Genomic DNA, 15,980 nt, shown 5'->3' on the forward strand with positions numbered 1-15,980 from the left:
CACAGATTTTATTTTTTTACAATTAAAATCTAAAAATACTTATGAAAATTTTGAATCTATTTCCCAGATAGACAAATTCATACAAGCGGACGTGACAGGGCTGTAACACTCCACCTTCAGCCAACAAACCCCATGACTACCTCACAGAGAGCACAGAGACTTCCTCAAGGCCGTTCCCGCCTTCTCCGTCTCCATCCCCCCAGACATCACCACCATCCAGACACATTTTGCCCCACTTGCCTGTCTCAGTGGAAACAGTGCCCCACTTCCTTTTTTCTTGTCTCCAATTCTCACCCATGTGTTTCCTCCCGTCCCCAGGGATTTCCCCTCACCCTAAACCTTGAACGGCCCCTCTCAGTTTGTAAATATTCTTGTCATTCCCCATGTAAAGATCTTCTCTACATCCTGTGTTTCCCACAGTTGCTGCCCAGTGTTCTTTCCCTGGAGGCCCAGCTTCTTGGAGAAGCAGTCTACCCTGACGGTCTTCTCCCTCTGACTGGACACAATCTGACTCAGGCCCCCAGGACCCTCCACCAAAGCCGTCCTCTGGAAGGTCACAAACGGCCTCTTGGCTGCAAACTGCAAAGGGTACTTTTCTGGCCTTATTTTACTTGCTTTTCTCTTTGGCGTTGTCACTGTTGACCAGGCCTTTCCTAAATCTTTCCTTGCTGACTCTGTGACACCACTTTCTCCTGGTCTTCCTCTTACCTCTATTAGGGTGACTTTGCGGCCAGTTTGCTCATTCCTCTTCACTGGCATGTCCACTGTGTGTCCTCGGTCCTCGCGGCTCTGTTCTTTCCCAGCCTCAGAACTACAGGAGAGAGATCAGAAACGAGGAGCCATAAGAAAACTGCTGAAACAACTCAGAGGAGGCTTGGATCTAGGAAAGGGGCAGTGGGAAGGGAAGGGGAGATAACGGAAGGACCTGAGAGGAAAACCCTTGACAGACTGAGCGGTTCTATGTGGGGATGAGAGACAGGGCTGCCAAGAATAATGCAGACATAAACCTCTGGCTGGGCTCCTCCTTAACCGTGATGAAGGGACGAGAATAAAACAAACTTTACTCCTCTCAGAGAAGTATTAGATGGCTGCGAAAAACCAGAAAGCTTTTTTATCAGATTAGAAGGATAAATGTGCATGTGTGTGTGCGCGTGGAAAACTACAGGAGACTCCTTAATGACAAAGATAGGGTGAAGGAAGCTCATGCATGAGGGAGTGATGAGAGACTGACCCGTGGAACAAAAAACGCAGCTTTTCAAATGGTTCAATCATAACAGTAAAATATAAAACAAGTACCTTGCGGATGACTGTGCAGCCCTGCAAATTATGTTAACAGAAAGAAAATACAAAAACAATGCAAAAAGGGAAAATCAAAGAATGGAAGACAGTGTCTCCTTTCTACGATGACCAGGAATGCTGGGAGACATCAAAAAAGAGCTTGAAAACTATGCAAGAATTACAAAATCAGGTAATAAGCAAGACTGAACAGAGACTGCTATGGACTGAATTGTGTTCTCCTAAAGTTCACAAGTTGAAGCCCCACCTGTGAAGTGAAGCTATTTGGAGACAGGGCCTTTAAGGAGGTAATAAAGGTTAAATGAGGTCATCAGGGTGGGGCCTGAATCTACAAGACTGGTGTCCTGATGAGAAGAGGAAGAGACACCAGAAAACTCTTTCTTTCCACATATGCTCTGAGGAAAGGCTGTGTGAGGACACAGCAAGAAGGGGGCCACCTGTAAGCCAGCCCGAGAGGCCTCACCAGAAACCAACCCTGCTGGAAGCTGATCTTGAACTTCCAGCCTCCAGGGCTGTGAAAGAACAAAGGCCTGTTGGTTAAGCCCTCCAGTCTGCCGTATCGTTACGGCAGCCTGAGAAGACTAATATGGAGATACACAAGCAAGCAAAATGAAGCCAGATGACTGAGAAGGAGAATTATGAGATGAAAGAACAAATAAAGTACATTTAGAAAGGAGGAGAATGATGAGAGAGAAAGGAAAGGTTGAACTCTCAAAAAAAGCACTGATAATTTACAATCTTGACCAGTTTGAAGTCCACCCTTTCAGCCTCATCCCCAGGGAACCTGTGCTCTAGCATTAAGCAAAAACTCCAGTGTCTGTGGAGGCCACAGTGATGCAGTGGACAAGGGAAGCAGGCCAGGGATAGTGGAACAGGATGGTGGCAAGTTGGAAGTGGACGGCCCATCCAAGGGAGGCAGCCCACTGCCTCAGCACCAGCCGATGATGCCACGGAGGAATGTGGAGTTGTGGTCGAGAACTTTGGATTATTTTCCAGAGAAGGCAGAAAGCTGCATTTATGTGAAATCTTTTTATATTTGGGCAAGTAATAAAATTACACACACATACAGTAGCCCCAACCAAAGACAACAGGACTGAAACTGGTTCGCAGGCCCAAGATTTCAACCTCTATTTCAGCCACAGGGCACCCTGCTGGCCTCAGGGTACCCAGGCACTTCCACACTTCCGTGCCCTGCTCCTGCGATCCTCCGGACTTCTAGGACCTCCTCTTTTTGTCCACCTGTCTCTACATGGTCTTTCAGACGTAGACGCTGCCTTACATCTTTGGCTTCCCCTGACCACTCCAGGGAGTCAGACTATGGGATCCTCTCTGCCGTTTCTCTCTCATAATCAATGTGCACTCTAACAGAAAGCTACCTTGAAAATACAGACAACATCTGGGCTTGCGCTTGCAGCCTAGGTGGAGTGACAAAGATCAGATTTACTCCTGCATAAAACAATGAAAAAAAACTGGACAAAATACATGAAACAACAATTTTCAAGATACTGAATCATAGACGATGAAGGATGGTGGTCCCCAAGAGATGGGAAATAAATGAGATGAGCCCTATGATGGCCCAGCTTACTGCCTTGAGAGTGTCTAGGCCCCAGCACAGGGAGTTTAAACTCGTGTGGAGCCTGGCGGACTCCCTGAGTAAGAGCTGATAGTCTGGGGAGACCCAAGAGGCTAAGTTCATGGTGTGCTAGAGAGGGGAGAGCCCACAGTGAGAGATCTTGAAGATGCGCGAAGGTTCCCTCCTAGTATGGAGCAGAGCTCCGAGGAGCGCCTACATGGGAGGAAGCTACCTGAGGCCAGGAACCGCGCCCATTCCTGTCAGTTAGGCTGAAAACCTCACAGCTCAGAGGGTCCTGGGTGGAGCAGCCAGAGGGCTTGTGCCAGCAGTGAGGAAGAATGAGCCTGAGTCTAAACACAGCTCCAGCCCCACCTAACAAATCTTAGAAGCAAGACCTGAAAGGACCACACTGTTTTGAAGTAGCTTAACTACATTCTAGAACACAACTGAAGAATATTCACAGGAATACAAAAATATCCAGCAGCCAAAAGACAAAATTTTCAATGTTTGGCATCCAATAAAAATTTACTAGGGAGGCAAATAAATAGGAAAATGCAAATCATAATGAGAACAGAAAAACTGAAATAGAACCAGAACTGACACAGATGTTAGAATTATCAGACAAAGACCTTACAACAGTTATTATAACTATATTCCACCTGCTCAAAAGGTTAAATAAATACATGGAAGATATACAGAAGACCCAAATTGAATTTATAGAGATAAAAATTAAAATATCCTAGATGAAAAATATACCAGATAGGATTAAAGGCAAATTAGACATTGCAGAGAAAAGATTAGATAACCTGAAGACATAGCAATGGAAATGATCCCAGGTGAAATACACAAAGAAAAAAGAATTAGAGCATCAGCGAGCAGTGGGACACCTTCGTATGGCCTAATATGTGCGTAACTGGAATCAACAAAGAAGAGAGAAACAGCAAGATACAGAAAAAAGGGCAGAAGAAAAAATGGTCCCAAATGTTCCAGATTTGATGAAAACTATAAACCTACAGATCTAAGCTCAACCAATCCCCAGAACAAGAAACATGAAGAAAATTACAAGGCACAGCATAATCAAACTGCTCAAAACCAGTGATCAAGAGAAATCTTCAAAGCAGCCACAGTAGGGGAAAACATGTTATGCAGAGAGGAGCACAGATAAGCCAACAGCCTACTTCTTGTTGGAAAAAAATGCAAGTGAGAAGACAGTGGAGCAACATCTTTAAAGTACCAGAGAAAAATGCAAATCTTTCAACACAGAATTCTATACCAAAGCAACTTTCAAACACGAAGGTGAAACAGACCTTTTCAGACATGCAAAAAGTGAAGGCATTCATATTACGCCAGCCAACACTACAAGAAATGTTGAAGGGAGTCCTTCAGGCAGAAGTAAAACGACAGCAGATGGAAATATAGCTCTACATAAAGGAGTGAAAAACACTGGAAGTGGTAACAAAATGGAAGAATATGAAAGATTTTTTTCTTATTGTTCAATCTCTTCAAAAGATCACAGTTTAAGCAAAAGTAATAACAATGTAGCAAGGGGTTTATAACATATATAAAAAAAATGTATGACTACAGATGCATGAAGGTTAGGAGGGATGAAACTCAAGTGCATTGTTTTAAAGCTCTTGAAGATATGCTTGTGCAATAAGGATTTGTATTCCAACCCCAAAGAAATCACTAAAACAGCAAAACAAAGATTTATAGATAATAAGCTCACAAACAAGATAAAATGAATAAAAACTACTAACCTAAAAGAAACCAGAAAAAGATGAAAAAAGGAAACAAAGAATTGATGAGACAAATAGAAAACAAAAAGCAAAAGCAGTATGATAGGCTAAAACTCAACCATATTAATAATCATACTAGATGTAAATGTTTGTCTAATTGGCCTAAATAAAAGGCAAAGATGGTCATATAGGATAAAAAAGCATGAACTCAACTTTTAACCTATCTGTGTCTTTATATTTAAAGTTTGAAAAAACATAACAACATTCTAACACTATTAAAAGAAAGCTGGAGTGACTTTAATGTTAAAATAGACTGCAGAACAAAGAATATTACCAGAAATAAAGTCATTTAATAGTAATAAGGGCATCAATCTCACAAGAGGACATCCGATCCTAAATATATGGGCACCTAATACAGAGCTTCAAAATATATGACACAAAAACTAACAGAACTGCAAGAGGAAAAAAACAAGCCTACAATACTAGTTGGAGAGCTCCATACCCAACTCTCAATAACTGATTGAGCAGGCAGAAAATTAGTAAGGCAACACAAGATGTAAGCCACACTCAGCCCATGTGATCTCATTTATTTATGCAAGAACACTCTGGTAGACAAGTGAATAATACACACTCTTTTCAACGGCACTCAAAACTTTTACCAAGAGAGATCATATTAAGGATCACAAAACAATTCTGAATAAACTTAAAAGGATTCAGATCATCCAAACTACGTTCCTTGACCACAACGGAATTAAATTAGAAATCAATGACAAAATGATCACTGGAAGAATCCCTAAATAATGGAAATCAAACAACCCGCATGTCAAAGAAGAAATCCAGATGAAAATTATAAAGTGTTTTGAATGGAATGAACATGAAACCACAACATATCAAAACTTGTGGAATGCAATTAAAGCAGCACATGGTGCGAATTTACAGCACTAAGTGTTTATACTGGGAGAGAAGGTGTGAAATCAATGACCACAGTTTACACTTTAAAAGGTAGAAAAAGAACAAATTAAACTCAAAATAAGCAGAAATAATAAATATCAGAGTGGAAATAAATGAAACAGAAAATAAACAATAAAGAGAAATCAATGGAACAAAAAGCTGGTTCTTTGAGATCAATAAAACCGATAAACCACTAGTCAGGCTGATTTAGGGGGTGGGGGATAAAGAAATTATCAATATCAGGAATCAGAGAGGCAATATTGCCGCAGATTCTATCAATATTAAAAAGATCATGGGGAAATACTATGAATAAGTTATGTCAATAAATTCATCCAGCTGGATGAAATGGGCAAATTCCTTGAAAGATACAAACTATCAGGCTTATACAAGAAGAAATAGATAACCTTAATAGCTTCACTTCCATTACATAAATTGAATTATCTTTCAAAAAAAGAAAACTCCAGGCCCAGACAGTTTTACTGTTGAGTCCACCCAACATGTGAATAAGAAATAGTGACATCAGTGAAAACGGCGGAGTAAGGCCTTCTGAAAATTCTCTCCTGCAAATAACCTATGAAAAAACTGGCTAATATGGTTAGAACCAACCTTTTCAGAATTCCTGAAACTAGCCCAAAGCATGTAGCAACCTGGGGAATGTTTGTTCAAGAAAAGAGGTTCAGTCTTGGTAAGAACACCAAGCTTTGTGTCATCTTAACTTGACCTAGTCCCATCCCCCACTGTCCAGATCTTTGGGGACCTTGAAAGGAACAGCCTGCATGTATGGTGAAAGCCAACAGCCTGGCAGCCAGGGGAGGAAGCAGGACAGGGCTGGAGCTCCTCCAAAGCCTCGTTCCCAAAGAGCTGTGATTATCCGACCTGTCTGGAGGTACCACTTGTAAGGCTGTCTGTATCTGACTTTGCTCTGGGCTTGCCTTTTCCTTGGGAAACATTTGCTGATAACAGTTATAATTAACTTCACAGCTGCCTGAGAGGCGAATAACAGCAGGCAAACAGACTAACCAAAAAGCTGAAAAGGAAAAGATGGGAGAAGAATATGTCCACAGGGGTTTTGAAAAGCTCACACATATTCCTGGGAGTCGAGAAGGTCTCACACACGGGTAGGGCTGGGTGCGTGCACAGGAAGGGCCTGAGGAGGCCTTAAGCCCTCACCTCTGGCTGACCTTGACGCTCTGTGCAAGCCAGAAGCCAAGGTTAAGACAGAGCTGCCACTTGGCTGGCTCAGTGTTGAAGGTGCACAACACACCAACAGAGCCCCTTTGCAAGACTGGGGAGACTGACTGGTTCCAGTGTTTAAGGATATCTTATTAGCTGATCACTAATCTAATCGAGCAGAGACTTCAATGGCCAAACATTACATTTAGAGAATTTGTTCAGAGAAGTCACTTAACAAAGAACAACTACAATAAGTAGCAACAACAACAAACCCTGGGGAGGTGAAAGAATCTAATTTCCAGAAGTATCACATTATATCATTTAAAATGTCCAGTCTTCAACAAAAGATTACAAGACGTGCAAAGAAACAAGAAAGTACGGCCCAGACACAGGGAAAAAAGCAATCAACAGAAATTGTCCCTTAGGAAGCCCAGACACTGGACTTTTTAGACAAAGACTTGACATCCACCATTGTAAATATGTGCAAAGAATTAAAGGAACATATGAGAACAATGTCCACGAAATAGAGAATATTAATAAAGAAACAGAAAATGTAAAAGGAAGAAGGAAGACCAAGTCTACGCCAACTCTTCTAGAAAAGTGAAGAGGTGGGAACTCTCCCCAACTCATTTCATGAGGCCAGCTTACCCTGATACCAAAACCAGACTAAGACATCACAAGAAAGGAAAACTACAGACCCATCTGCCTCATCAACAAAATTCTTAAAAATCCAAATAAAACTTCAGCAAATCAAGTCCACCAATTTATAAAAAGGATAGGTGGAGTTATCCTAAGAATGAAGGGTTGGCTTAACATTTGAAAATCAATGTAATTTACCTTATTGACAAATAAAAGAAGAAAAATCACATGATTATCTTAACAGATGCAGAAAAAGCATCTGACAAAAATCCAACATCCATTCCTGATACAAATTCTCAGCAACCTAGGACATGAAGGAAACTACCTGATAAAGGGTATTTATGAAAAAACTTATAATATCATACTTAACAGGGAAGACTGAATGCCTTCCCATTCACTTCCCAAAGGATCAAGAAAAGAAAAGACCTACTCTCATCATTTCTATTCCACACTGTACTGGAGGGTCCAGTCAGTACAACAAGGCAAAAACAAAAACGAACAAACAAAACAAATAAAAGGCATCCAAAATTGGGAAGGAAGAAATTAAACTTTTTATTTGCATGACTGTCTATGTAGAAAATCTGGTGAAATCTGCTAAAAAGCTATTACAACTAACAAGAGAGTTTAGTAGGGTGGCATGACACAAGATCAACATACAACAATCAGTAGTATGTCCATAAATTAGCAACAAACAATTGTGATTTGAAATTGAAAAAGAATGCCATTTACATACATATATGCAAGAATAGATCAGCTAAATATGTGCAAGAGTTATACACTGAAAACCAAAAAACTATGTTCAGAGAAATTAAACCTGACCTAAATAAATGGAGAAATATGTCATGTTAATGAGTCAGATGACTGAACATTGTTAACATGTCAATTCTCCCCAAACTGATTTGTGGATTCAAGGGAATACCAACTGGAATTCTAGCAGGGTTTGTTGGACAAATTGACAAGCTTATTCTAAAACTCATGTGGACATACAAAAAGACCGGGAACAGCTAAACCAGCTTTAAAAAAGGACAAAGTTGGAGGACGAATAATACCTGATTCCAAGACATATTATAAAACATCAGTAATCAAGGCAGTGTGTTAGTGATGTAACGACAGAGCAGTAGACCAACGGATCAGAACAGAGTCCAGAAACAGAGCCACACACATACTGACGATTGATTTTCAATGAAGTGGCAAAGGCCATTCAGTTGAGGCAGGACTCTTCTTTCAACAAATGGTGCTGGAACAACTGGATATCCAAATACAAACCCAACCCAACCCAACCAAACCCAACCCTCTGATCCAAACCTCATACCACATACAAAATTTAACATAAAACAGATCGTAGACTTAAATATAGAACAGGAAGTTATAAAACTTTTACAAGAAAACATAGGACAATACCTTTGTGACTTTGGGCAAAGATTTCTTAGATACCGTACTAAAGCATAATTTATAAAAGAAAAGAACTGATAAACTGGACTTCATCAAAGTTAAAGTTTGCTCTTGGAAAGCCACTGTTAAGAAAGAGAATGAAAAGACAAAACAGAGACTGGGAGGAAATACCTGCAAATCATGTATCCGATAAAGAACAAATTTAGAATGTATGAAGAACATTGTCATGTCACACCCCTGATAATGGGTAGTTTTGGTTTCAAAAATGGCAGGTGAGGAGAGTGAGAAAAAGGATGGAAAATGGATAATGAAAGTAAAAACTTAAAAACATAGTTGCAAGTAACAGGGTATTTTAGGGGAAAAAAGGTAAACTACATCCTTCTCATGAAGAGAAGAAGAAATTGAAGGAGTCTGGAGTAAAATTATTATAAAGATGTAAAAATACATACAGTGGGGGAGTGATAGGATAGTTGGAATGAACTCTTACGGCTACACTATATTAAGAAGAGATTTCATTCATTCATTCAGTTCACATTCGAGTGTTTATAAGTAAAGGACTTTAATATGATTGACCAGCTGTATTAACTTCTCTCTGACCAATGTTGTTAATGAAATAAAGCACTCTATGTTTAAAAAAATCCAGCAAACTCAAGACAGAATATATTAGTAACTAGGGAACTAGCTTCATTACAAACTCTGATTTGGGCAGCAGATAATAACATCACAGGGACATGAGGTACAAAAGGTGAAAGTTTAAGACTTTCAGGAAAATGCCTTTGTTAAATTAACCTACAGAAGTTTCTTCACGATTGCCTTAAAAAGAAAGTATAGCTTTACTAAAATGTGTATATACTGTATGCGCAGAAGTGATCGACATTTCTAAAAAAAAAGAACAAACACGACAAGAAATTCAAGGGGCAAGTGGTAGGAGGCAGTCCTATGTGGCTCATTACATGTTTTGGTCAACCCACTACTAAGCAGGTGCTGCAAACTGAATGGCAAGGCTGCAAAGAAACAAATCAGCTTCTGTCCATTTACTTGGCCACAATGGACTCAGGTCAATAAAGTAGATAAAGAAATGACTTCTCTGTATTTCCACCTTCAACTCGCCTACAGTTTTCAAGTCATGAGAAACGTATCTTAATTCATCCTTACTTCTAAGAAATTATGAGCTCAGGGAAAGCCCAAAGCTTCAGATAAACCTGAATCTAGACATATCTGAACTTCTCATGAAAATTTATTTTCAGAAGCTTCATAAGTGCTCTACGTTCAAAAGGAGAAGCCAAGTGACCTCGACAGCCTCTGGAAGCTGGGATGTCTCGGGGGGCTTTTTTGAACTTTAACCTGGAGAGCATGGCATGGATCTCTGGATCACCTGGAAGCAGACATCCAGTGCAGTCAGAGTGACTGCAGTCTTTCATTTGCAAATTAGGCAAAAAGTTCTAAACATTTTTCTGAAACACGGTCAAAGACATGGACAGTATTGTTCCCATAATGTATCAAATATGGTCATTTTTGGTTGTTGAAACAGTCTGTCCTCATTGCTCCAGTCTATCTTTTTATATGTGTAATCTGTCACTGAGTACAACCTCCTTAGGCTCAGTGATCGTATTAACAACTATTACGTAAAATTTCAACTGTTCAGAGATTGGAACTGAAAACACACCTGGCAGATACAACAAAAAGAGAAAAAAGGAAAGACCTGGGATGTGTGTTTGCACCTTCCGGCAGGCAGAGGGACAGCACGGACAGGACAGTGGATTAGGCAAGACAGGACCTGTGTCCTGGGCTGGGTCTGCCACCTCCTAGCTGCAGTGATTTGCCACAGGTCATAGGCTCTGGGATCTGGTTTCTCCACATGTAAAAGGCCTGCATGTCTCCCAGGGAAATGGTGAGAATCAAACCTGATAATGTGGGTGGCAGGGCTCTGAAGTGACACAGGCTATATATTGTTATATACTCATCAATAGTTTTATCTCTGAAAAAGAAAGATTTTTAAACTTACACAAAATGGTATCTTACCAAGGAGCCTCAGGACACTGCATACAGTTTACAAACACACACACACTCAGTAGTGTGGGAACAGAAGGCTGAGGTCTTGGTCCGAGTGCTGACATAATGTGCCCTGTGAACTCGGCACAACCCTCTCCCTTACTTTCCTCGACTCCAAACAGAGGAGATCCAGAAAGAATGTCTACAGCATCTTCTAGGTCATGATTCTGTGACTTTTTTAAATACAACTTAAAAATTGTGTTTGTCTTTCATCTGTACAGTGAAATATTATCTTGTGAAATAATGCATGATTTTATTTGATAATTCCTATAAATTAGACTGCCATCTAAATCAGAGTTTTTGAATGGGAAGAGACATATTATTCTCCAAAGCGTACAGCACGGTGTGCTTGAACAAACACTCTCCTGAAGGAAGCTCATCAGGCTCGTGTGTGTGCACATGTATGCAGGCGTGCTCTCCTGTGTGGGGTGATGGCAGGACAGGTGGGCACAGCCAGTGTGAAGGCACAAGTGACAGCTCGCTAGTGAGGTGGGAATAAGAAGGTTGAGCTTAAAATTAGGTACAAAATGATCCTCAATGATAAAAATGGAGAAATATTTTGGGAAGGTTTTTTTTTGAGGTAAAAGAGGGATTTTCTATTTATGGATTAAGTGACATAGCAAGCACCAAATAAAAATACAAAATCTTCCTAGAGATCTTTTAAAATGAATACCTCAAAATAAATTGCTCAAATACATTAGGCATTTCTAGAAAACATATAATGATAACATTCTGGTTATTAATTTTTTTTCTTTAATGCATCAAAATAGGCATTTCATAATTTTTTACCATATTACCTACTTGTTTTCAGTTAATGTCATTTCAAAATGTTACTCAAACAAAAATAAATGATAAAAAGTGTCTATAAAAACAAAAATTTAGTGTAACATTCTTATTTATTATTTCTTATAACTTTGTAATACACATACATATAATGTTGTAATACATATTTCAACCACTAAAAAATTCTCCTTAAACTAGAACCCGCATACACTGGTGGTGGGAATGCAAATCGGCTCAGCCACTATGGAAACCAGTATGGAGATGCCTCAAAAAACTAAAAATAGAAATACCATATGACCCAGCTATCCCACTACTGGGTATCTACTCATCAACTTGAAATCAACAATCCAAAGTAACATATGTAGCCCTATGTTCATTGCACCATCGTTCACAATAGCCAAGACATGGAAGCAACCCAACTGCCCCTCGACTGATGATTGGATAAAGAAGATGTGGTGCATATATATACATTGGAATACTACTCGGCCATAAAAAAGACAAAATCATCCCATTTGCAACAACATGGATGGACCTGGAGGGAGTTATGCTAAGTGAAATAAGCCTGACTGAGAAAGATAAACACTACATGATTTCACTCATATGTGGAATATCAACATACACATGGACAAAGAAAACAGTTCAGTGGTTCCCAGGGGAAGGGGGATAGGAGGCAGGCATAGGGGGTGAAGGGGAGCACTTATGTGGTGACAGTCAAGAAATAACGCACGACTGAAATTTCACATTGATGTAAACTATTATGAACTCAATTAAAAAAAATTCTCCTTAAACTAGCTAAACTCTTTCAAAAATCAATTATCTGAAATTTAACTTACAGTATGATGTTATGAAAAGGGAAATGGAGAAAATGTCCTTAAAAAAATACCCAAATATTTATCAGTCCAAATTATTTAGGAGAAGTTGCTTACTGTGTCATAGACTCTGAGCCCAGTCTGAAATCCTGGGACTTGTCCTTAATGACTGACTGTTGGGAAAGAAGAAGAAAAACAAACCATAAGTCAAAAATTAGAGAAGAAGACACAGGCAGTATTCACATGCTGAAAACCCACCACTTGCTGAGTGAGGAGGGAGCACGCCTCTTCTGAACTGAGTGTCTGCCAGCACAGTGTATCCACTCCTCTGGAGACCAAGGGAGGCGATCTCCAGATCGCTCAGCACGCCACCAGGTCAGCTTTCAGGTGTGCGGCAAAGAGAGTTGTGAATCACCCTAAATCAGTCTAGTAACACTATATGGCATATTACTTAAGTTCTAAATTTATCTTTCAAGACTGCATCTTTCCTTTGTCATCTTTTCAGCATACTCTATTTTCATAGTAATACTCACTGAACTATGTGTAAAATTTTCATTGTGCAAGCTCTTCAAATCTTTCACAAAATTTGTTCAGTATTATGTTCACCTCTAGGAGAAAAACTAATAAGCACTTTAGTGGGGCCAGATTATATCGAATGTTAGACGGTCCCTCTAGAATTTGAACATTAACTCCAAATGAAAGAACACTGTGGGGAATGGTGTTTGATGTAAGACATCAACCCACTGTTGTTACAAAACAGACTGCAAATGTTTTTTAGAGACAATTACACGTTATGGAAAGGATTCATTTAAAATTCACGCAGAAAATATACATTGTTAGCACGTTAAAGTTTTGAATTACATACAAACGAAATCTACCCAATTGTTTAAATTAAAAAACCCTCAGAAAACAAAAAACCAAACTGAAGTGAAAGAAAAGGATACACCCTTCTCCTTCAGTCGTAACTTGTTTAGTAACTACTGCCTTCTCAGTCGTATCTCTGCTGAAGCCGGTTTTGCCTTTTTAGACTTCCTCTCTCACAATCAGATTTCTGCAAGATCATTCTTCAGCAGGATTTGGCATTGAATGTCTTTAAACAAGTATTACTTTTATTATCATAAAGATTTCAAGAGGATATTGTACTTCTCTGGACCATAGTTATGTGAAATTGCTAGCTGGATAGGTTTAACTCAAGCATGTAATAAAAACAAGAATTAAAGAACGCGGAGACTTGGTGGTGAAAGGTGGATATGCAGCAGTAAGTGACCCAGTTTCACAGACAACAAAAGAACCAATAACGCTTTGATTTTTCCCTACCAGTGAAGATGATCTGACTCAGTTAAGATGTGTTTAGGGGAAAAAGTACAAACACAGGGAAAATTCAAATTTAAGGACTAATTGAGATTTCAGAATAGTCTAGCTGCCTTCAACCCAAGAGATGAAGAAGGAAAGAAAACCATCAAAACCTAACTCAGAAAGCATCAAGCATAACCGAATTTCTTCAGTTTTTTTCCCCCAGACTTAGAAAATAAATTCTAAACACAGCAATCAAACTAAAGGTAAGATGTGTTATGCGTTACGTAGTCTAAGTATTACTTCTATCTCTTTGCCCATGGCAAGACCAGCATCTTACCACAAATATATGTACACTCATGCATCACTTAACATTGACATGTGTTCTGAGAAGTGCGTCGTCATTAGGTGATTTTGTCATTGTCTGCACATCATAGAGTGCACTTACACAAACCTAGATGGTATAGCCCACTACACACCTAGGCTCTATGGTACCAATCTTGTGGGACCACCATCGTTTCCCTGGTCCGTCGTTGACTGAACAGTCATTATGTGGTGCATGACTGTACCTATATAAAACTTTGTAAAACTACTAGATTATGAAAAAACTCAACATAATGGCTCTAATCAGAATTTGAATATAGTCCAGAGGTTGAGGGGGGAGAAGTGAGACTGAATTATACATCACTGTTAAGTCAATGTTACTGTTAATCATTTGTTGTGATCCTGACAAATGAGTAACAACATATTGCCATGTGCAGGTCTTACCAAATCTACTTTTATTATTTTGTTCATGTGAAATAGATGCTGTGATGTCCCCAGAAAGTTTTTCGTAAGCAGGCTACATCGGCCCTGCCATCTTATCTTCTGTATTACTGCAATACCGTACCTGGCATATCCAAGTCCTTTTTCATGATGCAAAGGTAGCTTAACCTGTGTTCATAGCCTATGAATCCTAAATTAGTAGGGTATCGACATTACAAAGTTTTAATATTTATTTGTAAAAGGACACTTATTTAATTAGGACCAATACTTCACTTCTAAACACCTTTACTCACTCATTCCTTGGTCTCAGCAGCAGCACGCCATATGGGTAGTTACTCATGGAGGCAGAAGGAGGGGGAAGAAGGAGGTGTCTCTGTGAGCTGTTTTGTTTCATTTTATCTTTCAACAAAAAAGCCCCCAAGTCTACAATACAATCAGCCCATAAGCACCCCCCACCATCAACAAGGCCAAGGAGAATGACGGCCCTTCTTTCCCTCCTGTCCACACACACCTCTCAGACAGCTGTTTTGTGACCTTGTTTCCTCTTCATGGATGCCCTTGATTTGGAGAGGAGGGATGAAGAGAGGAAGATGAGCAAAGCAGAGGAGATGAATGAAAGGACCAGAATCTAGAGACTTCTGCTTCCCAAACCCTCACAACTTCTTAGTGATGCTTTTAAATTTAGATGCGGTGAGAGAAACACGAAAGGAACGATTAATGGAATGATTTTAAGTGCCTCCACTGAATACGTGGAGTTTTACCAAGAAGAAAACAACTCATAAACAGCTTTGTAAGAGATAAATGGGACATGCAAACAACTCACCCAAATATTTCTATAAACTTGAATTATGAATGTAACATTAGGTACATGTTCAATCAATGTTTGTTGTAGCTAGCACATCAGCTCTAAATAAGGCAAATTTATGATACAGCGTAGCTCTATTTTATGTGCTGTTGATATACCTCCTGATATCTACCTTTTCCATATAAATTAATACCTATAATTTGTTTTACCCACTTTGCAGGAATTTTTTAAAAACCCCAAGAGCCAGGGTTGGTGATTAAATTCTGGTCTTGGTTCTGTCATTAACTCTTTATGTGGCCTAAGCCACTTAACTTCTCTTGGGGTCTGTTTATTACTCGCAAACGAACAGGAGGGGCTCAGAATAAAAGCGACTGTCACAGCACCATGCTTGTATTTTGCAGATGAGGAAATGGAGGCCCAGAGTCACCAGGGTCACAGAAGTAGCCTGAAGGTTGCAATCCTGTTTTTCAAACTGATTTGACAGCAAAATTATTTTTCAATACCATTTTGTTTGAAAGCCTCATACACAAAGACTTGAAAGTAGAACCACTCTAGTGAAGCTGGGTTGGGCAGCCTGGCAAACCTTGCCTCTCCAGCCTCATCCTCCACGGCCCCAAGGAATAGGGCTCCACAGAGGAGAGTTTACAAACCACTCGAGCAGACAAGCTCTTGCAGGTTTCCTCTATTGCTAAAGTTCTCTTTCCAGGAGCACA

At 39.7% G+C, this 15,980-nt stretch overlaps 1 protein-coding gene across 31 annotated transcripts in view; it reads right to left on the reverse strand.

Moving 5' to 3' along the window:
• Positions 1-15,980, reverse strand: part of AHI1 (Abelson helper integration site 1) — a 180,734-nt gene that overhangs the window by 5,559 nt on the left and 159,195 nt on the right. For 24 of the 31 annotated variants that reach the window (XR_011497651.1, XR_011497648.1, XM_070496191.1 and 21 more), the window contains 2 exons: positions 12,522-12,577; positions 709-811 (listed from right to left, as the gene is read on the reverse strand). Coding sequence is in view for 22 of the 31 variants with exons in the window: in XM_070496191.1 (XP_070352292.1) it covers positions 709-811; positions 12,522-12,577 (159 nt within the window). In the remaining 9 variants the exon portion in view is untranslated. Of the gene's footprint in view, positions 1-708; positions 812-12,521; positions 12,578-14,755; positions 15,020-15,980 lie in introns of those variants that run through there. The other 7 variants (XR_011497646.1, XR_011497645.1, XR_011497647.1 and 4 more) reach the window with 5 other exon arrangements.

Source organism: Equus asinus, chromosome 24 (assembly GCF_041296235.1).
Source record: "Equus asinus isolate D_3611 breed Donkey chromosome 24, EquAss-T2T_v2, whole genome shotgun sequence".
NCBI lineage: Eukaryota > Metazoa > Chordata > Mammalia > Perissodactyla > Equidae > Equus > Equus asinus.